Source organism: Pseudonaja textilis, chromosome 8 (genome assembly GCF_049901715.1).
Source record: "Pseudonaja textilis isolate UNSWEBS1 chromosome 8, rPseTex1.2, whole genome shotgun sequence".
In the NCBI taxonomy this organism is placed as follows: Eukaryota; Metazoa; Chordata; class Lepidosauria; order Squamata; family Elapidae; genus Pseudonaja; species Pseudonaja textilis.
The window spans coordinates 19614483-19641662 of record NC_141997.1 but is presented as its reverse complement, the minus strand read 5'-3'; the positions used below and the strand labels follow the sequence as shown (position 1 = coordinate 19641662).

The following is a 27180-nucleotide window of genomic DNA, read 5'->3' as shown; positions in this document are numbered from 1 at the left end:
TGTTTAATCATAGTTTAACTTGACTACAGAGTTCTGCTTTCAACGTTCACTTTTGCTGAATGTAAATGTTCTGTGTGTCTTCTCACAAGCTCTCACAAATGTTCAATCCTCTTATCCTTTCTATATGTTTTTGCTATTTGACCCTTTCTAAACCTTCAATGGTTTATTATTTTTAAAACTTGCTTACAATGCCATCTTACTTTAGCAAATGTTTTCTAATTCCATAAATCCTATCTAGTAACTTCATAATTTCATAAAGTGCAATTGCAGTTGTTTCACATTGAGCCAGCAGTTTAAGAATGTAGTATATCTAATATAAGAGAAAGTATTTTCAGAGTCATTCTTATCATTTCATTAATTGTTCCTCTAATAACATTCATATTTTAACATAGTGATCTATGTTAAACATAGTGATCACGTCAAGGACCAGTTGAATTCAGCAAACATTATTAGCTCATATGTTCTGGAGAAAAAGTTATCATGTTGCTGTGCTTTGTGCATTTAGGAAATACAACTTAATAGAATTGATGTGGATGATGCTACACAGTAGACCTAACAGTAGGAAATCTATTTTTATTTTCTTGTTACAAAATAATTGCTAGATTTTGGCATTATTTTACAACAAAGCAATTTTTTCTGGAAATACAGATAATACAAAAATTAAAAATTGTTGATCTGAGTTTGAAAAAAGCTGTTTAGCAGTCAATATTTCTTGTTTCTTCTTTTTCAATTTAACATCTTTTAATAAAATATTATTTAAATAGATGCTAATTTTCTAAAACATTCATTGAAAACCCCAAAATAAATGCTCCATGTAGTTAATCTTGCCTAAGATATTCCCCTGCCTTTTGGTACACATGATACCATATCTTTATTTTTGACAATGTGAATAAATAACAATGCGAATAAAGTCAGAATCAGGGACCAAAAAGGAAGATAGATTTACTTTCTTAAACTTTTAAGCTCTCTACCCATTCTTAAAATATATTTTAGGCTGGGAAATAGGACATCTGTCTGATTTATTATTATTCTTAAGCCACTAAGCTGCCACGCATTTTAAGAAACAAATTTTATCTAGCTATTTCAGGAGGAAGATTTTCACTACATTAATAGTTGAATTAATTCAATATACCCGGCATTGAAGCATTCTTGAAAGGGTCAAATATCACAATGGTTATTCATGTTCAGTTTGCTTTTCAGTGTTCCCTTTCTTTGCCAGCATGTGGAAAGCATGGCACAGCCGCATGGAACATCGCTTAGCCAAATGAGAAAAATGAACATGGAAAACCATTCTAGTTTGACATACATGTATTTATTTTCAGTAGACTACAGTATTCTTTCTTATTTTCTCTTTTTTATCCTCTCTCTCTCTCCTTTATTCTGTAATTGCGCCTTTTATTATTATTTTGAAAAATTGGCATATTTCCTTATTCTTTACCCTCACACATTCTACTTTCTGTTGTGATTTTTTCAAAGTTTATTTTCTTTCCTCTTCCTGACCCAATTTTTTTCTCTTTTATTTTGCCATCTTGATTATCTTCTTATCTTTTGATACATATATTGCATGTCTGTGGGGTTTTTTTTTTCTGTTTCTTTTCTTTTCTCCCCAAACCTCTTCCTTTTCACAGTATTGGAACACGGGAGGTAGTCATCCAGAAGAACTTGTGTGGCCTGGTGCCCCTCCGGGATTTCAGGCTAGATCCCAGTCTTCTTTACTCTATTCCTTTATTAGCTCTAAGCCCCAATTTACTGATTGTGTGGCTGTTTCTGAGCATTGCATACTTGGTGGCTAAATTACGTTGCAAATGAAGTAAAACAAACCAAGCAAAAATCCAGTAAAGTGCCAGAATATATATTGCCACCTGGTACCGATTTGTCAAAAAACGTCTCATAGCATTGTTGCCAAGAATAATGATTAGTATGCCTTACAATTTTGTTTCTATTGTACTAAACTTGTAAAATACACATCTGATTCTTTTATGAAAAGGAATTGTATTGAGTGCTTACACTGTCATTGAGCTTCCAGTGCTTGTAATGTAAGTTCAACATCTGCCTGTTACCTCAGTGGTTTAATCAACCTGAAGATTAGTTTCTGTATCATCTATTTTAGACATTCAAATCCACCTCCCCTCCATTTCTTTATAACTACATACAGCTTTGTTTCACATGTTTCTTGTTATCCAGAGAAAGAAATTATGTCTAAAAAGATTTCTAATGTTTTTGTATATCCTAAAAAAGTGTCAGTCTTGCTTTTCATATTTAAGTGGTATGGAGAAAAAAGGGGGGGCTTTGTAACGTATTCATCTACACGTCTGTTTAAGGCATCATTCTACTTTGATTTACAAGCATCACTTCTACAGTGTTAAAATCATCAATACTTAAAACTGTGGAGTTAGTTTTCCCAAAAAACGGTTGAAACACATTATGCCCTTTAAAAATGAACTTGAAAGCAGTATGCTGCACATAATATAGAGTCAGTATATTTATACATTTACTTTCTTACTGCATCAAAAAAAGAAAGAATATATGGAAAGAGTAAGCTTAACAATCATCTAATTCCATTCAAATCATTGGAAAAGTATTTTTATAATCTGTGTGATACAATGCTATCACATGTTAATTAATATTTACATTAAATATTGCCATAAAATGCACTAATAGCTCTTTTGGGTTAATGCTAAACTTTAAATCTTAAGGTATGTGAAAGATGCAAATATATTTTAATGATATCCTGATTCCTAATCATTTGATTTGTAATAGAATTATGTTAATTTCTATCATTATAATATTTGTTCACCCAATACAATGATGTATATATTCCCATCCAGATAGCATTTATAAGTAACATCAGTATATGTTTTAGAAGCATTTAAACACACACACACACAAACACACACACACACACACACGCAACTACTGGGTATTAAAAAAGTAGCTCCAAAGCTTATAAATAAAAATCTTTAATATTTGGTTGTGCTACATCCTGTTTATCTGAACTGTTACATCACATCCAAATTGTATTGCACAGATAAGATGTAGTTGTGTTCTTGATTGGATTGATTTGAATCTTGACAGAGAAGCACAGTAGCTGCTTTCCTGATAGGTCTATGATTCTGTTACAGTGAAAGGTATAGGGCTCAATTATACTGCATGATTATTTCACTCGCCAGCAGCAGGGTAGGTAATGAAAGAGACACTTCCTGTAGACATCACACAACAATGTTCAATTTGTAAATTGAACCACAATTTATTTTATTTTTTAAATTAAACCACAGTAGTTACATCTTATTAACTAACAAGTTATATGACAAATTTATTAGCAATATATTGATCATTTAATGCCAAAACTAAGCATGCTCTATGGCATATTCACCTCATAATTTTTTCTATACCACCATTTCCTTTGCTTATCCAACAAGATCACTTACTCCAAATGTAGGCTTTGACCATTGCATGCATCTGTGTGGCCTTGCAAATGAAAATAAGTAGCAATCACACCTGTTTTCCCAAGGGAATAGAGTTCAGTACATAAAGCAATCTTGTGTTTGAGGAAGTAATGTTGACAAATAGCCAGCTCACCAAGAAAAACATCCAAGTCAGAATTTTCTGTGTAGGGAATGTAGTTCTTACTGAGGTGCACATATTATTTCAATAAATGGGGGAATACATTTGGGGGGCTGGTTTGAAAAACTGAGCTGTCCTGCCTTATATTGTGGAATTAAATATACTAGAGTGCTTTAGAGTTAAAATTGTATGTGACTGTGTGTATAGAGGTATGCATGTACGTATGTATACATGCAAACACATCACAAGTTATTAAATCAAGAAATGCATGAATCTTTATTTCATGCATTTCCTCTCATAAATCTGGAGAGTTTTGTTTAAAATATGCCCAGTGGTAGCAATGATGCTGAAACCAAATATATAAATAGTTGTTACTACATACAATAACTACACCAAATAATTGACTGTTTAACCCATACATTTAAAATAAAATGTAATCAGTCAGACCTAATAATGTAAGAATATAAGTGTAATCCATAAAAGATAATGCAAATTAAAGTATTTTATTTATATTTGTATAATAAATATCAGCAAAACATACCCAGGAAATCAATACAATATTTTAAAATCTTATTTGACTAGATTTTCATTGTACTGATAATTGGACTACTAAATTATTATAAATTGACATTCCAGTGCATCTTGGAAACAAAACTGTTGTAGTTAATTCTCAGAGCATGTTCAATGTTGCTGTCCTTAGTTGTCAACTTACAATAAATAATATCTCAGTCATGTTCGTATACTTTTGTCTTCTGCTTCTGTAGCTTTCATTTTCCTTTGTCATCTCCTGTTTAGAGAAACCAAAGAAAGAAACTTGGAAAGTATATTTTGAAAACTCAAATTACTTATGTAATTATGTATATGTATGTATATCTGATAATAATGGCCTCCGCAATAGAGTTCAGTCTTGCTGAAGGAAAGTGTGCAATAGATTTCAGAGCGAAATTGAAAATGTTGTGATAAAACTTCTGTGCTAGCATTTTTTTTCCTGTGGCAAAATCTTCCAGAAGTGTTGTTATACTGCCAGTGTTCCCTTTGATTCAGAAGATGAGCTGGCAGATTTGCCAACTCTATATCCCCTTTTCCTAAAAAAAAAAAAAAAATCCATTGCTGCTTGCTTAGATTTGCAAGTGTGTTCAAGAGTCCATTTGGCACATTTTCTTTTATGTACACCATCAATGACCCATTATTTAATTATGAATTCAAATATTTTACTGAAATGAAATCGCTAACTCCATTCATTTTGATTAAAATACTGGTAATTTTGTTTTTGTTTTACTGCTGTCATTTTTTTTCCTTTTCTGTGCTTGTCTTTTTCCCCAGTGAGGGCTGTCGAAGAGAAAATACAATGAAGAATGTTGGATGTCGCAAATATGCATTTAATTCCTTGCAGCTGAAGGCTTTCCCCAAGTATTACAGGCCTCCTGAAGGAACTTATGGAAAAGTTGACTCATAGGATTATGGTGTCTTGTAATTTAGTTGTTCCGTTAAAATATGTGAATACACTCAACTTTAGTATATGAACTTTGATGACAATGTCATAAAAAATGCTTTTGTATGTTTCACTAGGAAATACTGAGCATGTAATTTTGTTTAATTGAATTCCATAGAAAGAAAACAATTACGTGCTGAATAATTATAACATGAAACTAATGTAATGATTGCCCAGTGTAAGATGCCTGCATATAGTAGTTAATTAATCTTTTGCCTAAATAAGAAAGATAATTCCTAGACTGTGGAGGATTTTGTGAATTAGGCAGCTGTTTTCTTCATTTTTATACTGATTTTATTTAAAACTTTCATAATACTTTTTAAAACCTCAGTGCTGTAAATAGTAAATAAATTGGAAATGAGGACTTTTGACAAGTACAACAGGTATTACAAGTAGAAGAAAAGGCAGTTTTAAAAACAGAGCAGTGCATTAAGATATAAAGTTGGGAATTTAAATTTATTAGAACACTATTATATAAAAAAGTTATATAGGAGCCAGGAACTGACACATAACCCTATTTGACTTGATTTAGAAAGTGGATTGAAAGGTGATAATTTCAGTTAAGGAAAAAACCTATTACATTCCAACACCTAAAACCCTTTTAAAATACAAGGAAATGATAATTGCACATAAGAAAATATTGTCTGCATCTAGTAAAGCATTACTTAGCCCTAAACAATGAATCCGAACAGAAGGTATGGTATCCATATCTATCTACAAAACAGAAGTGGATTTTTACCTGCAGAAGGACTTCATTGGGCTGAATCATCTGTGTCTTCCACATCATAATAATTTTAATCACTGTCAGTTTATCCTATTTTGTTTCCTTGTGAGTTAGCTGATTCCACAGTGATATGTAGTGCAAACCAGTCTATACAAAAGTTCCTTCTTTTAATGACAAGAATGTTTTTGCATAGAAAAACTGTCCTATGCATTTAAGACTTCTGCTTGCTTGTTAGAGCCTATCCAGAATGTAGGTGCACTTTAGTTTACAGAAATCAGTGTTCCTCATTTTCCTGTTGAAACTCCTACTTTGAATATATCGTTTTATATAAAATATTTCTGGTACCCATTATTAATTTTTGAAACTTAGTAGTCTATAATTTGTTCCAGAACATTAGAATTTGAATTTCAGGTTAATGAATTGACAGAAAAGGGGAATATTATTATTCCCCTTCTCCCCAAATTTCCATGAACGCCCTCCTGGCATTGCTAAACTATAACTTAATCCTTTGTTCATTATTATTCCTGTAACAAATTTTAAAAGCAAGATGAACTACCACTTGAAAAATATAGTGGTACCAGTACATATTCATACTTACAGAAGAGTAGAATATTCATCAAATGACTATTAATATATAACAATTTTGATTAATAAGTCACTGTATGTGTTTTTTATGGGTCTAAATGTTTATCCTCTGAAATGCTACAGTTCAGAAGTAGCATTTGGATGGATTTTGGAAGCTGTAGGCAGGTTGTGAAATCCTTCCAACTTTTCATTCTAACAATTTAACCCCAACATGTTTAAATTCTACTGATATTTGAGGAATTTACTTAAGTTAGCATTATTGGCCATTTAATGAAAAGGGGGAAATGGTGCAATTTTTAAGAAAGAATCTGGTATGCATTTGCCATTCAAATATTTTACTTTATTTTGCCTTTTTTTGCACTTTATATTTATTGAAGGTATGTTCTTTTCAGACCCAAGAAATTTGTTTTAATGCTGCCTTTTAGTAGCTTAATGGTTTAATTCTTATATGTACTAAACAATCCGGATCCCCCAGGATTCTGTAAATTAATTGATCGTGCATTGTTTCTCAAACTTGGTAACTTGGAGATGTGCAGACTTCAATTCCTGGGGCTGGGTGAATTCTGGGAGTTGAAATTCACACATCTTCAAGTTACTAAATTTGGGGAGCACTGCTTTCAAGTCACCTAACAGGCAAAGAAATAGTCATATCTGTTGCTGATGGAATTCCTGGTAGTAGCTAAGAGTTAACAGGGCAAGACAGTGAAGTCAACAAGAGTTGAGATTTGCAAGTAAGCTTCCCTTTATCTAGAAAGTTAGCTACAAAACAATTTAAAACAAAATACAAATCAGGCTGCCGTGAAAAGTTGTTCCTTCCAAACTGTACTCGGGCAGGACCTTGCATAGAGAATATATTCCCTTCCTGAAATTTCCTGGCACTGAACAACGAGGAACAATTTCCATTCTGCAGCTAGCTAGCTAAAGGTATCTCTCTGCAGCTGTGAATATCTTTGGTCTTCCATCCTCTTCTTCCAGAGGCAGCAGCTGCATAAGGGGCAGGGATGGGGAGGCCTGATGCCATCTCACTACTCTTCCTACTTCTCTTCTTCTTCCCAGGATGATGCTTCAGCCGGGGGCAGGATTCTGCTGAATTATATTTATTACTCTTTCTTTTCACTGCTTTTAATGTTTGTATAATATATTAAATGGCAGAATTCTGTAAAATTGGTGGTTAAATTTATATTTTCAGGAAAACTTCAAATGTGATATTTTGATATATGCTAGTTTGTGTAATTTTTTTTTCTCTGTTTACCCTCTTGCCACCCTTCTGTGTGTACAATGTATTTATATTTAAATACTTCATATAATTCACCTTTTAAACACTGCCTTGGCAAGAAAGAATAATGGATCTAAAACAATTGTTTTAATTTAAATTTTCTGACATTAAAACTTGTCAGCAGTAGTAGTTAAGATTAATTGCAGTGATTGCTGCTAGCACAATGGATTATTCTCCTTCATTAGTCATCTCCTGAAAGCAATGAGGGTGCCCCGCCCCCCCAATTTTGTAATATGAGAAGGAAATTGTGTTGTTCTGTTATTTCGATTAGTGTGAACATATTTCCATTAGCTCATATGCATTAGGAATCTATAGGTTTTTCAGACCTGTCAGTGCTGCAAAATGTATGCCATGGAAGATATTTTGCTACTGCTTAGTACTGCTACTAAGTTAGGTTAGCTCTTTATTTTACATTTTGATTTACAGTACTATACTGACTTACAGCTGTGAAAACCTAATATTCTACTGTGTTTTAAAGCAATTCCCAAATTCTCTGAATAATTATTTCTCTTCTACCCTTTCTAAGAACAGGACTTCAGTGTACAATACTGCATCACAAATGACAAATGCAAAATTCTGGTTTCATTTCTTTTGCATAGATTTCCCTAAAGGAGAATAAATATAGCTGAATAAAAACATGGGAACCGAAGAAAGCATATATCCATATAGAAAACATCAAATGATGTTTCCAAAATATTTGTTTTGTTGCCATAGAAAATCCATTATTAGGGATTATTATTGTATGAATCTCATTCTAACCTTTTTGAGTACAATTCTTGGATGAAACATTAAAAGGATATAGTTACTGCCAAGCTAATTCTGTACATGTTCTGTAAAAGCAGCCACAGCACTGCTGCCTTTGAATTTTTCATTTATATACAATATGTATAGCTGTTGTAAAATAGAACATAATTTTGTTCCAGCACAGTTGTATTTCCTAAAACTTTTTGCATTTATTTTATTTATTTGTTTGGAGCAGTATTGGCATATCATAAACACATGGTTACTGTTTTGTATAGTCTTAATTCACCCAGTCCATGTATGCTGTAAATGTGCTAGTCTTTAGGGATTAAAAAATAAATAAAGAACTGACAAGTATGCTGAGATGACTATTTTTTTAAAAAAACAATATGGTCAATAAGTTCTATATTTGTTTGTACTTTCTAAAGTTTCATATAATATATTCTCATGATAGTAGCTCTGATCTATTTTAGAAAAAAAAATCAAATTTATTCTGCCATAAACATTTATAGACTAACTGCTGTTTAGTCTCTGAAAGACTATGCCAGAATATCTTTCTCTAGGTCTTGGAAGTTTCTTTATTTCTTTCTAAAAGTGTATTTATGCTTTTAATATTTTATCTTCTAAAAAACTGATGACCAAGTATAGTGGTACTTTTATGCGTTTATCAATAAGCAAGGAGAGCTGTAATTTTTTTTTACAGTTTAGGTCAAATCACTGGGTACTTTACAATGAAAATAAATAATTGATGCATTTGTGTTATTTATACTAGCAGTTTCCAATAAAAAAAATAATAAAAAAACAAACACAAAATAATGAATCATGAATCCAATAGCAGAAAATGAGACCAACACAAAGCTGATGGCAATCTTCAAAAGATGTAAATATCACTAATATTTCAGTATTCAATTGCAGAAATAGAAATAGACTTCAAGTACAAGAATTAGGCTCTGTAGAATCAAAGAACTGGTTGTAAGCTGGAAGAGCTATATGATGTATGATCAAGCGTGGGTTAGGGCAAAAGCAGATTCTCATCCGTCCACAACCATGGAAACCCACTGAGTGACTTTGAGCTAATTATTCTTTCTTAACTGAATCTACTTCCTAAGGTGGTTGTGATGACAAGGGAAAAGAGTTCACTATGTTAAGGGTTACTTTAAAAAATGATGGAAGATGACAACTTTATAACAAGAGTTTTAAATATGGATTTGAAAACATCCTCACGCCTATCTTATTCTATCACATCTAACCCCATGAAAAGTGATAAGTTGTGTGTGAAGGACTTTCAGCATGCTTTACAATACCGTATATAGCATCATTTGGTGGCTTCCTATTCAAGGAGAGCCAAAGATAGGCAAAAATCATGTTTCTTCCTCTTACAATATTTTATTATTTACTTATGTACAGCTATCTATATCAGTGGTTTAGGGAACAAAGTGGCATCCTTTCCCGAGCTCATAATATACTCATCAACATCGGGACTATAAACAAAGAAGTCATAATTCGATCACCGTACTTGTGTTAATTTGCTCGCTTCTAAGTATAACATGATATATTCAATGAAATAATTGGGAGAAAAGGTTCCCCCCACCCCCCAGGATTATCCAGGTTTTAAAACTAAGCCTTCTGCAAAGATATCCACCTACTTTAATATTCTATACTATTTCAGACAAATGGCTGCCCAGTCTCTTCTTAAAAACCTCCAGCGATGAAGTGTCCATGATTTCTGGAGGCAAGCTGTTCCACTGGTTAATTGTCCTCACTGTTCAGAAGTTTCTCCTTAATTCCAGGTTGCTTCTCTCCTTGATTAATTTCCATTCATTGTTTCTTGTCCTGCCATTGGGGCTTTGGAGAATAATTTGACCCTCCTTCTTTGTGGCAGCCCCTCAAATATTGGAATACTGTCACCCAATTCTTCTTTTCTCTAGACTAGCCATTCCCAAACCCTGCAGCTATTCTTATGTTTGAGTCTTCAACCGTCTTTGATTATCTTAGTTACTCTTCTCTGACCTTTTTCCAAAATCTCAACATCTTTTTTGTAGTGTGACCAAAATTGTTTACAGTATGCCAGGTATGGTCTTACTTACTAGGGCTTTATAAAGCGGTACTAATACTTCATGTGATCTTGATTCTCTGCCTCTGGTTATACAACCAAGGATTGTATTAGCTTTTTTGGCTGCTACTATACCCTGCTGGCTCATATTCAAGTGATCATCCGTAGGACTCCAAGGTCTCTGTCACAGTTACTGTTTTTGAGCCAGGTCACACCTAATCTGTACTTATACATATGTTTTTTCCTGCCAAAATGTAAAACCTTGCTTTTCTCCACATTGTTGGATAGGGCCCATTGTTCAAGTTTGTCAAGATCTTTTTGGATCTTGAGCTTGTCTTCTGGGGTGTTGGCTATTCCTACCAGCTTAGTGTCATCTGCAAATTTTATGAGTTCCCCTTCCAGGGGTGGGATTCAACCGATGTTACTACCAGTTTGGTGACTATGTTTTGCTTGCGCATGTGTGCTTCGTGCACATGCATGTGTGTAAAAAACCTTAAACCATGCTGCCTGGACAGCTGAAAAGTGCTGCACACACGTGCGTAGCATTTGAAATGCCACTTTTTTCCTGCTTTTTCAACCTCAGCTGTGCTGCACAAAGCAGCTGAGGTTGAAAAAGCAGGAAATAAAGGACAGGTAAGAGCCTGGGCAGGCGGGTGGGCCTAACAACAGCAAACACAGAACCGGTTTGGTGTCTGCTGCTCTTCAGAGCTACCGGTTCTATAGAGCCAGGTAGAACCGGTAGCATCCCACCTCTGTGCCCTTTTCCATTCCCTCATCAAAGTCATTTATGAAGATATTGAAGAGTACTGGGCCTAAGATGGAACCTTGTGGTTACCCCACTGCTTACTTCCGTCCATGTGGATGTAGTATCATTAAGGACTATTCATTGAGTATGGTTTCTCAGCCAGCTACAAATCCATCTGGTGGTGATCTTGTCTATTCCACATTTTACTAGCTTACCAAGAAGTAGGTTGTGGTCTACTTTGTCAAATACCTTGCTGAAATCTAAGTATACTATGTCCACAGCGTTTCGCTGGTCTACTAATTTAGTCACTTTATCAAAGAATGAAATGAGTAGTGGTTTTTATTGCATTTCAGTGAAATGTAAAGCTGGGAAATTCAATTCCATTATCTCCCAATGATTTTGGCTCTAAGAATATTGATTTAAATTGCTGCTTTTCCAGTTTTTTTTTATTTAATACATTGTTAATATTCTAACAATACACTGGGTAAATATTAACAAGATCCAGTCAATATATACACTGGGTAAATGTTAACAAGATCTGGTCAAGTGCCACAGCGTTGAAAAGTAGCAAGCATTCAGACTGAGAAAACTTGAGAGCTGAGCAGGTAAGGATAAAAATATTTTTCACTAATGAAGGCAAATATACATGTCCCAGCATCATGCTGCAGAATCCAATCTGGGTCGGCTAACCAGGACCAGAGGTTTAGTCTTCCAAATTTATGAGGATGAGCTCCAGTATGAGAGTCCAAAAGCTCAGAATAATAAATTTATTCACTTACTGGGTTTATACAGTCACCCATCACACCACAGTGACTCAGCAGCTAACAAGATTTAAAATCAAAAAAATAATGTAAAATCAAACTACATGCAATGGCAATTGAGGTAAAGCCAATTTGCCACAAATGGATAACTATGTGAACTCCAACTAGCAGTTCAACCCCCATTCATGTATTCAAAGTGTTATGAAATGCCAGCAGGGTTGAATCAAGGCCAATCTAATCCTGGGGAAGAGAAGTGTTCCAAAAAGAAACAGAATTTTACAACAGAAACCGAATGGTACATCAGAATTTGTAATTGCAACAATTTATGAAAAGAAATGGATAATGTTTATAATGACCAGCTACGAGTGAAACAAGCTCAACAGAACAAAGAAAGACCATAGTGGGTCATTGGAAAAAATTCTGTTGACCTAACTTTCACAGAATATGGATTGTAGCAAAAAGAAACTGTCACCCTTGTATATTATTAAATCACAAACTCCAACACTTTTATCATTAGCTGTTGGCTAAAGCTATTGAGACTTGAAGTTCAGCATGCATAGCCTCTACAATAATGCACCCTGAAATTGTTGGCCTTGTAAATTTGCTCTTTAGCCTTCTTGGATGTTGCTGGATTGGGGGGGTTGGCTTGACATTCCCATTGCAGTGTGTGGAACTTGGGGATGGGAGAAACACACAACACAACTGCACAAATCCAATATTCTATTTCTCTTCACAATTTGATCATGCCTGATTGTTCAGGATTTTTTTTAAAAAATGCTTATAAGGACCCATGTATTTTATAGCTGTGCTTTATTCTGCTCAGTTTATTAATGTTCTCTTATTTTGGAGCAAGAAATGGGGGAAAAAAGAATTAGGATGATAAAATGGCCCTGAAGGCATGTTATTTTATTTTTTAAAAAATCCACACCTGACATGAAAGTCTCAGCAAATCTCTATTTAGGATGAATCTTTACTGAGTGACTTCAGAAATAGTGGCTTTTATTTATACTGTGGTGGGATCCAGGTTCTTTGATAAGAGTGCCTGGTCAAATGTAACTGCATGGAAGGCTGAAAAAGACCACCCGAAAAATTGGAAAGAAAAGCATTATTAAACTAGTGGTTATCATATGAAGGACCATTCTTCCTGATGTTTTCTTTAACTTGTAATTAACTTAGAAGTATTAGAACTGATCTGCATATAAAATATAGAGTCAAAACTAAGTTATTTACAAAATGTATGCATACAATTGCTTAACAAACAAAGACACGCTGACATATAATTTTACCATTTTATCCTTTCTGGGTGTTGATCACCTGTTGAGACCTGTACAGCATTCCTGGATTCTGAAACCGATGTTCATTTTTTAGACACTAAGAAGGCCAGGTTAATCTATCACAGCCAGTATTGAAAGGAATCCAATAGCAACTTTTCTAATTAACAAACTGAAAGATATACAGTTTTAAGAGCTGTAGCTTCATCAGATGCATGGAATAATTAAATTGGAGCAATTTTTTTAAAAACTGAAGGAAGAAAGGGTGGTTATGTTACACGTGAAACAGATAATTACTTCATCAATTAGCACTTGTAGTGTTAAAAGCTTTTTAAAATCCTCCAACCCTTTTGCTGGACTCCACATCACAACTGTTCTGTGACAGACATGCTTAAGTCACAGAATTAAGTCAAGCATTCAGGAGTCTGAACTACCCACTCAACCAATAGACAAAAGAGCCAGATCAATTCCTACAGAACCAACCCTTTCAACAAACTCAGTATATATACAGGGAAGGGGGCAAGGTAGCTAACAGCCACATCACAGGCCCCCACAATTTCTCATACAAAATTAGAATAGGTCCCCTTCTCATACTCTTCTTCCAATGCTGTTATCCGCCAGCATTGTTCTCCTGCATTCTACTTTGGAGAAAGTCATTTTTTTTGCAAAATAATCAACAGACACAAGTTTGACATCAGTTCTCAGCACAATGCAAAGAACAGTAGATCCCTTTAATCTCCCAGGTCATTTCATTATAGATCTCATAGATGTCTTTTTAAGACAAACCAGTACCAGCATCATAGAGTGAGTCCACCAAACTGACATCTCAAAAGTTTTCAAGCTATCTTAGAAGATCCCAACAAAAAGGTTTTCGATACATAACAATTGCTAATTGACGAAGTTCTCCAGATCTGTCTCACACGTAACATGTAGCTGCATATCCATCCTTTTCAAGTTCTGTATCGATTGATCCACTCCTGACATCTGATAAGTGAGCTACACCTCATGAAAGCTTCTGCCCCTTAATATTTTTTTTTTAGTTTGAAACAGTGCTGCCAGACTGAGGAGTTAAGAGAGAGGTGGCAATTTCTAACCAGAAGCATTTATAGCATAGTGTCATAGCACATGAACTATCTCTTTAGCCTCCCACAGGCAGGACAGGAGCTGCAGATGGTGTAACACTCAAACCTGAGGACCACTGGAAGTATCTGAATGTATGGATGGACGGTCTGATTTTTATGCCGGTTTCAATAAAGCTCTTCCACTTTCAGCTGGCTCTTTTACAAACCACACTAATGATAACAAGTCAGCCATAGGCAAGGCTTCTTGGAGAAGCGGTCCTTGGTCCGTTTTTTTTCTCCACGAAACCAAGCCTGGCACCATGATGTTAAGGCAGGGGTCCCCAATGAAGATGTTAAGGCAGGGATCCCCAAACTTGGCAACTTTAAGACTTGTGGACTTCAGCTACCAGAATCTGGGAACTATGCTGCTGGACAATTCTGGGAGTTGAAGTCCACAAGTCTTAAAAGTTGCCAAGTTTGGAGACCTCTGTATTAAGGCGTTTGATGCTGAGCAGATTACCCTTGAAGAAATTGCACCTTAGCGCTAACACTGCAGGCAGCAAAGCAAAACGTATTTTATTTATTTATTTATTTGTCAAGCGATTATAAGATAACAGGTATAAGTATAAACATAGTTATGAACACATGAAATGGATCCATATAAGAAAAATAAAAAAGGAACAATAGGACAGGGACGGTAGGCACGTTGGTGCTCTAACGCCGGGCGGCTTTTCATGGCTAAAAATATCTCCGTGCGTATCTGCGGGTCGAGGTTCAAAGGGCTCGTAGCTCAGCCACCTCTCCTTGCTGGCATCCGGTTCTCCGTTAAGGCCTCCCTACCAGACTGTCTCGACGAGGGTCCAGGCGTGCAACGATCGGAACGTGGCTGCCATAACAACGACGCAAATTGAGGCCAAAAGAATCCCGGTGGGCAAGCTTGCGATTGGCCAATTCTGGGCGCTCGTTCTCTTTTCAGCCCCACCCGCCGGAAGGCTTAGAGTTGAGCTCGGCCTTGGCTGTCGCTACGGCAGGTTCGCTCGTCCTCTTTTTTCCGCGTTTTTCATTAGCGCTTTTTTGGAAACCCGCTTTTTTGGAAACCCGCTTTTTAAACTAGTTTCGCCTGCCCTTAATAGCAGCTGTCAGTGATAAAGGCGAATGAATGTTTTAGCTTTGTTCTTTTTTAAATACCTCGTCTTGGATTTTAGGCAAATAATGCTTAAATAGTCCAGCTGCTCCCAAGTTTAACTTGCTTAATGCCTTTCCCTCAGACTCCTCACTGCTTTGTATAATAGTTTTATAAACTCGCCTATGTTCAAACGATTTCCTAAAATGACCTGAGGCATTTAAAACTCTATTTTGCTTATCTTTTGATATCAAGAATAACAACTACACTGCAAATAGAAGTTCAGGAAGCACATCTATGACCAGTTCTTAATACAACTCACAACAGGTGCATTTCCCTAGTTAGCTGTCATAAAGTGCAAATATCTCCTATAAAATTATAAGCAATGTCCTGGTGGATTGGATCCTGGGTATTTAATTCAATAGCCTGTTCTTATGATGACCAAGGGAGCCCCTCTGGCCTCTCTGCAGACAGCTGCCCTGCTAAGGAAGATGTAGGGCACTGAGGTGCTTCCTCTCCAGAATCTTCCTTGCTGTGAAGGGAATCCAGGGAATATTGGAAAGATGCTGTTAGTAGAGATTGGTTTCTGCCCCATCAGACATAATAATTATATATCTGGAACTTAAAATACAGAAGATCAAAAAAATTGATAGGAGCAGTACAGGAAATGATTGACTGAGAAAGCATCTTGGATTTTAGTACCTGCTTCAAACCTGGACTTACTTCAAATGTTAGCTTATCAAATTTGATAAGGACATTGTTTTCTTTCAAATTATGTTTAATAAGGCAATATTTTCCATCTTGCATTATAGGCAAAAGGGAATCACTCCACCCATTTTCCTTCACTCTCTTTACTCATTTCAGCTATCTTGATGATGAATTCCTAGCCACAGAGGCATTGTTTTCATAAAGCACATATGTAGTGACTAAAAAACATGTGTGTGGGCAAGACAGAAAGATCCAGACTCCCCAGGATCACAGTAGAAACTCTCCAGAGAAGTGGTTTAAAAACCCATGTCTCGTAGAGGGAAATAAGGTAACTCCGTGGCAAGAAAAGCCCCAAAATGCTAGAAAGGAGGCTAAAAGAATCACATAAAAATAGAGTTGAAAGGGACCCTGCAGATCTTCTAGTCTAGTCCAAATCCCTGCTCAGACAGAAAACCCTATATCATTTCAGGCAAATGGTTGCCCAATCTTAAAAACCTGCAGTGTTGGAGCACCCACAATTCTGGAGGCAAGTCGTTCCACTGTTAATAATTAGTTAATAATTAGTTCTAGGCTGGTTCTTTCCTTTAGTTTCCATCCATTCCTTCTTGACCTGCCTTTGGGTACTTTGGAGAATAGGTTGACCCTGTTTTCTTTGAGGCAGCCTGTCAAATATTGGTACACTGCTACCATGTTATCCCTAGACTTCTTTTCATTAAACTAGGCATATCTAATTCCTGCAACCATTCATATGTTTTAGCCTCCATCCCCCTAATTATCCTTCTTCTCTGCATTCTTTCTAGAGCAAAGGCCTTCAAATTTGGCAAGTTTAAGACTTGTGGATTTCAACTCCTAGAATTCCTGAGCTAACATGACTGGAGGAGGAATTCTGGGAGTTGAAGTCCACAAGTCTTAAAGCTGTCAAGTTTGAAGACCCATGTTCTAGAGTCTCAATAACTTCGTCATTGTGGTGACAAATGGATGCAGTATTCCAAGTGTGGTGTTTTACATTCAGTTTTGGTTGGATGGTATGAAAAAGATATTGAAACAGACTGGCGCATACCATCTCCTCAGAACTTTGGGGCATAAACTGGAACATTCCAGAAAAGCTCCTAAAACCATGTCAAAATAACCCTGAATCAGAAGGACTTCTGTCCTGTCTGTGATTACATCACTCCAGAATGTCCTCACTTGCAGAGTGAGAGATACCTTGTTCAATGGATCACTTCTTAAGCTGCTTTTTTTTTGCCTCAGGCTGCAATTACCTGATTACAGGTAGCCTTTGACTTATGACCACAATTGAGCCTAACATTTCTGTTATTGAGGCATTCGTTTAGTGAGTTTTGCCCCATTTTATGACCATTCTTGTCAGGGGTGGGATTCAACCGGTGTTACTACTGGTTCAGCGTAACGTTTAGCTTTGTCTCCTAACCCACCAGAAGCACATTAAACAAATAGGTAGTACCAAAGCATTCCTTTCAAAGTGTATTCTCCATAGTGTACTTGTTTGCTCTCTTGTAATCTTATCTAATAAGTATAAATCATCATCACCATCATAATCATCAATCATCATCATCATTTTATTATCTGTCTGTCAACTGCAGGATATTGGCCTCTTCCACATGTTTCCAACAAATATGGTCCTGAGATTCGGGGACTGAGGGCCGTTTTTAAGGTTGTTTTGGCATGTGGAAGAAATAGATCATAATTCATCATGCAGTCCTGTAGAAGTTAGCACCCACCCTCTCCTAGAAGAATGAAATATCCTAGGAAATATTAAAAAGGCAGAATATTTCCCCTAAAAAGAGTACAAACTCAGAAGCAGAAACTCACCCCAGAAGCAGAAGCTGACCCCCACCCTTGTTAATGGGCAGGCCATTAAGGCCTGGGCCAGAGTATTCTACATAATAACAAAGGCCCATCTCACCCCCTGGTCTGGGAAGATTGCATCACTCAGATTGCCAGCACTCAGGTGAAGCCTTGTGGTCCAGACAAAGCCTACAAAGTTAGCTAAGACCCCCGCCCCTGGGAGTCTGACAGCCAATGGGATACATTTCTTACACAGGAACAGGAAACACTAAGGTGAGGCCCCACAGAGGGTATATAACTAAGGGACTCTCAGCATCTCAGCCTTTTTCATTCTTTCTTCACCCAAGGCATGTGATCCTGCCACCATTAAACCATCTTTCCAAACAGTCACCATGTTTCCAGTGTCTTTCTTCCCCACTTGGAACGGAACCCAGAAGGATAATTCTTCCATCAGTCCAATGGGGCTTGGCAGATGTGACCAGTGTTAGTTTGGAGTATCCATCGTGACCTGTTCACTTTGGGGAGACCTTCTGGACATATACATGTCTAATAACATAGCCCCAAGACTTCATTTATTCACACAAGCCCCTTCACCTCATCAAGGCCTCGATCATAGAAGTATAAATACAAACATTCATTTGTTGGACTCTTACCACTCAGTTTTCATCAATCGTGTCACAGGATATTGTTTAAAAATAATATTCAACAATAAAGAAAGCAATTTAGGAGGGGTCTAGCTGTTCCTGGGCAGCTTCAAATCAGAGTTGGGATTGGTTCTTGTTACTTTTCTCAGTTATATTTTGATCTGATTTCCAGTATGTCCTTGTTTCAGTCCATCATAGTGCACTAGTGCATTCTCTATGCACCAATATGTTCAAATTGAGTGTCTATTTTTTAAAATAAAACTTGCACATACATCATATGGCTGATCAAACCCAATATTCATCATGATGATTTGTGAAAGTTATAGCTAGGCAAGCCTGCAAAGAAGTTTACAAGCCTGGGCTTGCTCTAGTTCATCCAGCCCTTGGTGCCTGTTTATACAAAATACCCTTCCAACATTGGTTACAGCTGATACAAATGTTATTTTTTAAATTATTGATCTTTCTTTTCCATAGATATTTCTGACATGAAGAAACTTCTGTTGATTGATGCTGATTGTGGTGTTGATGATGCTCAAGCTATAATGATGGCTCTTGCAAATCCCAGTGTAGAAGTCCTGGGGATTACTTGCACTTATGGGAACAACCTGTTGGAAAATACATCTAGAAATGTGCTGCGTGTGTTGCAAGTTTGTAATAAGCTTGAGGTAATTGCCCCAACTGAACCAGCCAACACATTTGGCATAGCACTGTGTGTGAGACTCACAAAATCAGATATTGGCATGTGAGACGGATGCTTATTTACTTATGTTTAAGATTCACTTTATGCATGAGAAGTGTGGCTGCATCACTAGTTTTCAAAAAGCGGTTGCTTGATTTTATAAAAAGATATTGATGTGTCTGTTTTAACAATACATATGATTTCTTGTATGGGGTTACACTAACTTTATGGTTTGCAGTAGGAACTATTACCACTATGATTTATCACTATGTGTGTTCATAGTTTTGATCCGAAGTGGAAATTTTAATGTATTTATTTGCTTGTCTTCATAGCAATCCATATAGGATTTTCCAGATTGAGGAAGAATATAATTATTACTTAGCAATAATACAGACACTTGTGCTGCTTTCTTTCATTCCCACTTGACCTTCCAAGCAACAGCATGGCAGAGTTGCCAAAAAAAAAAAAAAGCTACCACTTAACATAAGCTTGGGAGATGATGGAAGGAGAATGGAGGAAATGTGTGTTTTGGACCTCTGCAGCCATCAGCAAACACAATATGGCTGCCAAATGAAAGAAGATGTTTTCCCTTCAGAAGAAGTGGATGGCCCAAAAGAAGAGGGGGAGGGGAAAATGTAGGGAGACAAAGCACTCACAGGTCATTTTTATCTTTTTTTTTTTTAGAAAGTAAGGTTTTTTTATTTTGCTTCTCTCCACAGAGGTATAAACGTTTTTAAATGTGATAAAATAAGCAAAGATAAATCATATGAATCTGAGTTGCTTGAAATAGAAAAGTGGATGGCTGGACTCATAGAGCAATTCAATTATTTTATACTGTTATTTAATTTTAGGGAGATCAATAGTTCTTTAAAATTCATATTCTACTGACATCTTTTCATATCTAGATTCCAGTTTATCCTGGTGCTCCTGCTCCTCTACTTGGTGGACCTGTTACAGGGGCACTGTTTCATGGTAAAGATGGATTGGGTGATGTTCCTGATCCAAATGCCCCAGGAACAGAACTTCTGCAGAAAGAAAATGCTGTGACTGCAATATTAAGAATAGTCAATGAGCGACCAGGTCAGGTGAGATGGTACAGGTACCATAAATATTTATCATAAATGTGGAATAGAATAAGGCCTTGCTTCACCTTCCATGCTCCCAGGAATCTGAATTCTAGCAATACATTTTTAATAGGGCTGCAAAAATCTGCATGGCCAGTACATGCAACATTTTTTTCTGTATCTCTTTTCTATCACAACTTGTGGTTGTCTAGAATTTGCAGCCCATGTATTACTTGTATGCCGCCTGGCATTCAGAGACTTTGGATGGATATAATAGATATGGAAGATAAGGTAGCCCTACTATTAATACAAGAAACCTAGAAAGGAAAAACAGAGACATCAGAACAAGGAAACAACTAGGCTGTACCAAATGGAGTTACAGTACATTCCTTATGAGTACAGCAAAATATATTTTGACTTTCAGGTCAAGATGTACTTATTATATTATTTCCAACTGGACCACCCAAACATATGATCAGATATTGTCTCCGTAACAACAGTTTGATCTAAAGAAGTAAGGCCTAATCAACTACAAAAAAATTAATATAGTCTTACAGTTATGTGCTTTTAAAAATATTCAATAAATAAATAAATTTATTTTTAGGTATCTCTGGTTGCTCTTGGTCCACTGACGAATATAGCACTAGCAGTGAAAATGGACCCATTACTTCCCAAGAAACTTAAAAATTTGTTCATCATGGGAGGAAATACTGAATGTAAGTGAACTCAAGAGGACCTATTTGACATGTTTAGATCTGCCTAATTTGGCAGATCCATGCTAAAAATTCATTTTAATCTGTTTGTTCATTTTTTATGGGAAAAAACTAATCATACTGTCTAATTCTGGCTGATAAAGTCTGACTGACTATTTTAATTCAAGTCATGCTACCAAGTGTATGCATGGGTTTGTGTCCTAAACATATTAACTCATATATGAGTAATAAGATAAAGTGAAATAAATAATCATAGCAGTTATCCAAGGCAGTAATTCATGATGCACATGGCTATCACAATCGAATTATGCTTAATTTCATCTTATGTGGTGGTAGAATTACATCATTTGGGGAATGAAAGCTACAGCCATAGTGTATTGGACCTCAGGAAAGCTTTTAAGAACTTGCCTTGTGATATTCTTCCTTCATGGAATAGTAAACTATGGCTAGAAGGTGCTTCTATTTAATGGACACTGTATAACGACTGTGCTTAAAGAATGTTCATCAATAGCTCCAGTTCAGCCCGGAGGGAAGTATTGAATGGAATGCCATAGAATTCTGTTTTGGGTGTTACTGTGTGACATTTTTATCTATGAATTTGATGAGGGAATTGAGAGGACTCTTACCAAATTTCACAAAGCTGGGGAAGTTGAATAACTTTAGATGAAAGACGATTCAAGAAGATAGGTTTGCAAACTGAAACCTATAGGGTGAAAATGAATGTAGAGAAATATAAAGTAACAGTATGATGCAGTTGCTGAAAAGGTATATACTATCTTGGCTACGTGAACAGGAGCATAGAGTTCAGCCCATGCAAAGTAATTGTTCTATTCTGCCAATGAAATCCTATTTGGAGAACTATGCCCTGTTCTGGGCATCACAGTTAAAAAAAAAAAGACAATGACAAATCGGAGAAGGCTACTAAGGCTCCTGAGTTGCCAAGAATCTGGAAACCGAGTCTTATAAGAACAGATAAAGGATTTAAGTATGTATAGAGAAAATACATGAATTTGGTCTTCAGTGATTTAAGTGGAACCCAACAGAACATATTATGGATTTATTCTAGACCAGAACCAGTGAGTTAAAATACAAGAAAGATTCTGATATTTTGTAGCTGAGGATTGAAATGAGGAATCCGTGGTGCTCTTTGAGCCTGATTGTTTTCTTGCAGATGTTTCCTTACCCAAACTAACATCATCCATGCTAGTACTAGTGACTTGCCCTGTCAGAGTTGGTGGGAGTGGTCTTGGAGGTTCTTTGATTGGGCTAGCTTATTCTGGCAATTCCTTGCCAAAATAAGATAGCTTATTTAGCTTAAGCTTATTTAGCTTAAGCTAGCTTAATTATTGCTAGCTTATTTTGGCAATTCCATGCATTAGTTAGATGAATGAATTATACTTTATGTGCAAATAAATTTATATGTGATAAAAATTTCAATTTATAAACTAAGTGACTGTCTGGATTTTTGCAAATCAGCTAGAGTAGTCCTAAAATTTCACATTGCCAATAAAATATGTTTTTATATGAGCATGATGTTTACATATCAGATTATACATAAATTCATTCCAATTCATCAACTTCAGCAATGAAATGCTTTTTCTAAAGAAACGTCTTTGCTTCCTTTAGCCAGAGGAAATATTAAAGTGTGTGGAGAATTCAATTTTGCAACTGATCCTGAAGCTGCCTACATTGTCTTAAATGAGTACACCTGCCCAATGTATATTGCAGCCTGGGAGTTCACCTGTGCCTGCTCGCTGCCCTGGGTAAGAGAGTTCTCCACTCTTTTGTCTATGCTGGGAGTTAGTTTCACTGAATTCAATGGGTTTTATTCTGTGTAGGAGGTAGGTTTTAATTAACTAGATTGCATAGGCTCACTCTATTCACTTCTGAAATGGCGCCAGAAATTAAGAAACTTTGATATCAGTACATATTACAATCTTCTTCTCTAGTTTGGAATAGTAAGGCTTTGTTTCTTTTTCCCCTACCCAAGTCTTCACTGTGGCCTTTAACAGACAACAGATAATAGATAACAGATAATCAGAGTTGGAAGGGACCTTATAGGTCATCTAGTCCAACCCCTTGCCCAAGCAGAGACCCTACACCATTTCTGACAATGGGAGTCCAATCTCTTCTTGAAGTCTCAAGTGATGGTGCTTCCACAACTTCCAAGAACAAGCTGCTCCATTGGTTGATTGTTCTCACTGTCAGAAAATTTCTCCTAATTTCCAGGTTGAATCTCTCCTTGTTCAGTTTCCATCTGTTATTCCCTGTCTGGCCTACAGGCGCTTTAGAAAATAGCTTGACCCACTCCTCTCTGGGGCAGCTCCTCAAATATTGGAAGACCACTATCATGTCTCCCCTGGTCCTTCTCTTTACTAGTTCGTTGTATGTTTTAGCCTCCAGTCCCCTAATCATCCTGGTTGCTCTTCTCTGTCCTTTTTCTAGAGTCTCAACATCTTTTTTATAATGTGGTGACCAAAACTGGATGCACTACTCTAGGTGTGGTCTTACTAAGGCTTTATAGAGTGGTATTATTAGTACTTCACTTGATGTACTAATTTACTTTAGGAGTTTCTGTATTACAAATTCCTATCTGCTCTCCAAGAATTTAAGGCAATGCACACGTTTTCTCTGTCTCTCATGGCAGCCTTGTGAGCCATCATAGTCTGAGAGACAGTGACGGTTTTAAAGTCTTCTAATCAGCTTCTGAAATTTAAGTAAAATCTTCCTAATTCAGTCCTAAATCCTAAAGACTACACCATTCTGACTTCTGGTGGAACGTTGTAATACAGGCTAGGATAGTACATTTATTGTCTGTATCCATCCACTGAATATGTTCAGTTCAATGGTGTAGTATTGGTTGGGAATTCAAGAAAGATACAGTGTAAATTGATGGGCTGAGATATCAAGCACTGCATAGAGGCATAGCTAGTTACAGTAATTGAAAAATCTGCTGGTGGCTTCTATATCTCTGTGTTTGATCCAGTTAGGGAGGGTTGGGTCAACTAGTTTCCCTGCCTAATTCTAAAGTAGCCTTATCTTAGTTAATAGTGTTTTCTTTCCTGCTCTGGTTCTTCAAAATCCACTGCCACCAGAATTATGCTTGGGATTGGTTCACTGAAAATTTTAAAAGGCCATAAAATGCTTTTTTTTAAATAGGACCCCATGAAATGTGTTTAATGCATATGTATATATACCCACACACTATAGAAACAGTTTTGTACTGACTGCAAGGTTTTTTTAAAAAAATCAAACTTCTCTTAAGGCAGAACATTTTATTAATACGTTAGCAGTTCATCTTTCATTAGATTTGTGCTCTCTATAGTAGTAAACTTATTTTTCCTGTTTGGGAGGCTTACATGGCAACATAGATCAGTGGTGGGATTCAATTATTTTTACTACTAGTTCTGTGGGCGTGGCTTGGTGGGCGTGGCAGGGGAAGGATACTGTAAAATCTTCAGTCAGAGGAGGGATTTGCCGGTTCTCCAAACTACTCAAAATTTCCACTACCGGTTCTCCAAAACTGGCCAGAACCTGCTGAATACCACCTCTGACATAGATGCCTTAGGCCTTCCTCAAAGTCCCCAAAACAAAATGGGGCAGAAAATCCAAGGCTACTGGTTCCAGTGATATAGTATTATTGAGTCTGCTTCTTTTGGCTTATAATAAGCAAGGTAGATGTGACTCTTTCAGGCTGATTGCCCATTGATCTGCCATTTTTCCACCCAGATAATTCCTTCTTTGGCTGGGTTTTAATGTTCAACATTGTTTTTTTTTCCTTCCTAGGAATTCTACCATGAATGGGTGAATCAGAATACCGAGAAAGCCAGGTTCATGAAGAAAATATTTGCTCATTCTTTAAAAATGGCAAAACCTGACTTAGGCTTTGTTTCTTGCGACTCTTACGCTATGGCTGCTGCCATTGATGAAAACTTTGTCACAGAAGTCACAATAATTGGCGTAAGTGTTGAGCTCAGTGGCTCTCTAACTAGAGGAATGATGGTAATGGATTGGTCTGACCATCTGAAAAAGGAACACAAAGCATTTGTAATGAAAAACTGTGATTTAGGGAAATTCCAGGCACTTATGATGGATGCTTTGAAATAAAATGGGCTTATTTAACATAATATTTATGTTAAGTTACTGCTGCTGGGCAAACCAAGGTTTGCCTGAAACACTATAATAGCTACCCATGCAGAGGTTCTAATTAAATTCTTTAATTGTTCTGAAGAATAAAATAATCTTTTAACATTTTTGCCAGCATGAAAGATATACATTGAACTTCTTTTTCTCTTCCTTTGCACTACAATTGATTGAATCCTGTTCACTGAGTCATCTATAGTCATGAACTCTTCAAGATGATAAGAATTATGCATCCTTAGGTATTATTTATGAAGGGATCCTTTGAGCAAACAGTATAAATTTAAAAATAAATAAAATAATGTCTCCAACATGATGTCTGTCTTCCCCCTTCTCTGACGCTCTACCAGATGTTGATACAGGCACAATTTATATTATGTGTTTCTTAAAAATGTGTGCCAAAACCCCTTCATAAATCTAAAAATAATTAATATGGTCAATTTTAATGGAGATATAGTATTTGGTTTTGGTTTAAAACATTCACTTATAATTAATAATTTATAAAAGCTTTCTTAAAAGAGCAGATAATAAATAGCAGTTAATCCCTTGATATGTTCACATTATTTCATTTGGTACAAGTTAGAAACAAGGATAGTGTAGAAAATGATGCTGCATATTCATAGTGACATTGCCACAGATATCTTCCTGTGGTGAGATTAGACTAGCAAATAGGACCGACATTCTAAAGCAAGTTGTCCCTTCTGTTCAAGACTTGGGTAGATGAACCCAAGTCTTGTGTGTGTGTGTGTGTGTGTGTGTGTGTGTGTGTTACTGTTCCAGTGAGCAGGATCCTTCTGATTCCATATGTATAATTGGATGCCATTTTTAGTGTACTACTTGGTATATAACTGCTTGTATTATAGTTGTCTTCTGCTTCTAGTGAGCTAATTGATATTTTTAATAACTGCCATTGGTATGAGAAGCATAACTTACTTTAAAACTAATAACTGTTAATAAAACAATGGCAAAATTACTGTATACTTTTCTTATGCACTTTTGCAATTATTATGCTGATATTATAGAAAACAGTCAACAAGAGGTAATGTAATTATTTGCTGTAATTATTTGTAGAACTATTATGTTAAGGTGAATGTTGTTATGACCTAAGGCATAAATTTCAAGCTAATCAAGGTATACCAACAGAAAATGTGAAAGATCCCATTTGCTCAAAGAACTCCTTTGTTTGAAATAATTGCTCTTTCCCTACGCAATATGATTTGTGCTCATTTAGCAGAATATGCCAAATCTATCACTTACTAAAATCCTTTCCAGTCCCACTATATCCAAGAAACTGTGGTGGCGCCAGGTCCCATAGATCCCTATCAGGACACTGCCCTTCTGGTGGGGAGGGCCTGGATGCATTCCTCACTTTGTAACCCTTTTCCTGTTGCATGCCTATCCTGTACTTCGATTTACCATCCTGGGAATGCAAAGGGGAAGGGAATGGCTAGAGGGCCCTCTGTTTTACCTCAGCACTGGAGCCTCCAGCAAGCAATGTGTGAGAACAACTTCTTATCACCTTCTCAGCCTGAGGTTCTCAACACAACTTTGCACCTGTGGATTGGCTTGCCCTGTACTGGACTGAGAGTGTGTGTGTGACTCTCTCTTTTAATCTAACAGAAATGTCTGGGAATCCTCAGATCCTGCCTTCTCTTTATTGCTATCACTTTGTCCCAATAAAAGTTTCCTTTTGAAACTATTTTGAGAGTTTTGCTTTCTTGAGGAGAGGGGAGAGGCAAGCCTTTATAGGTGGGATGTAGTGCCTAATTGCAGAAGGAAGTACACCGCACCATCCTAGGCTGCATCACAAATGGCAACATTTAATATCTGATGCGCAGCCCATATCATCCCGAAAGGTATTTTTAGTGAAGCAACCTAAGATAAAAATGTTATTTGCTCTAAATTCCAAAGCAACCTCCCTTTTTATAAAGAACGCATATAGATTCTATAGAGCAAAGTCTCTTATAGACTAAGGGTTGACATGATAGCAGTGTTCCAATATCTAAGGGGGTTGCCACAAAGAAGAGGGA

The 27180-nt window shown here is 36.4% G+C and overlaps 2 protein-coding genes across 7 annotated transcripts in view; both read left to right on the top strand.

The window, feature by feature from the left end:
- The window catches only part of INPP4A (inositol polyphosphate-4-phosphatase type I A), a 96782-nt gene extending 88043 nt beyond the window's left edge, over window positions 1–8739 (top strand). For all 4 annotated transcript variants that reach the window (XM_026707573.2, XM_026707570.2, XM_026707571.2 and 1 more), the window contains one exon: window positions 4888–8739. In XM_026707573.2, coding sequence (XP_026563358.2) covers window positions 4888–5020 — 133 coding nt within the window. In that variant the 3' untranslated portion in view covers window positions 5021–8739. The remainder of the gene's footprint in view (window positions 1–4887) is intronic.
- Window positions 8740–11728: 2989 nt separating this feature from the next.
- On the top strand, window positions 11729–26849 carry LOC113440894 (inosine-uridine preferring nucleoside hydrolase-like). Of its 3 annotated transcripts, none has more exons than XM_087938457.1 (6): window positions 11729–11785; window positions 19029–19219; window positions 20139–20318; window positions 20902–21013; window positions 22637–22773; window positions 24797–26849. In XM_087938457.1, the coding sequence occupies exons 2-6, from the start codon at window positions 19040–19042 to the stop codon at window positions 25115–25117; spliced, it is 930 nt and encodes a 309-aa protein (XP_087794583.1). In that variant the 5' UTR covers window positions 11729–11785; window positions 19029–19039; the 3' UTR covers window positions 25118–26849. The 3 variants fall into 3 exon arrangements, with proteins under 3 accessions (XP_087794583.1, XP_026563359.1, XP_087794584.1); XM_026707574.2 differs by lacking the exon at window positions 11729–11785 and adding an exon at window positions 15083–15304; XM_087938458.1 differs by lacking the exon at window positions 11729–11785 and adding an exon at window positions 15086–15200 and having other exon boundaries at window positions 24797–25236.
- Window positions 26850–27180: the final 331 nt, after the last annotated feature.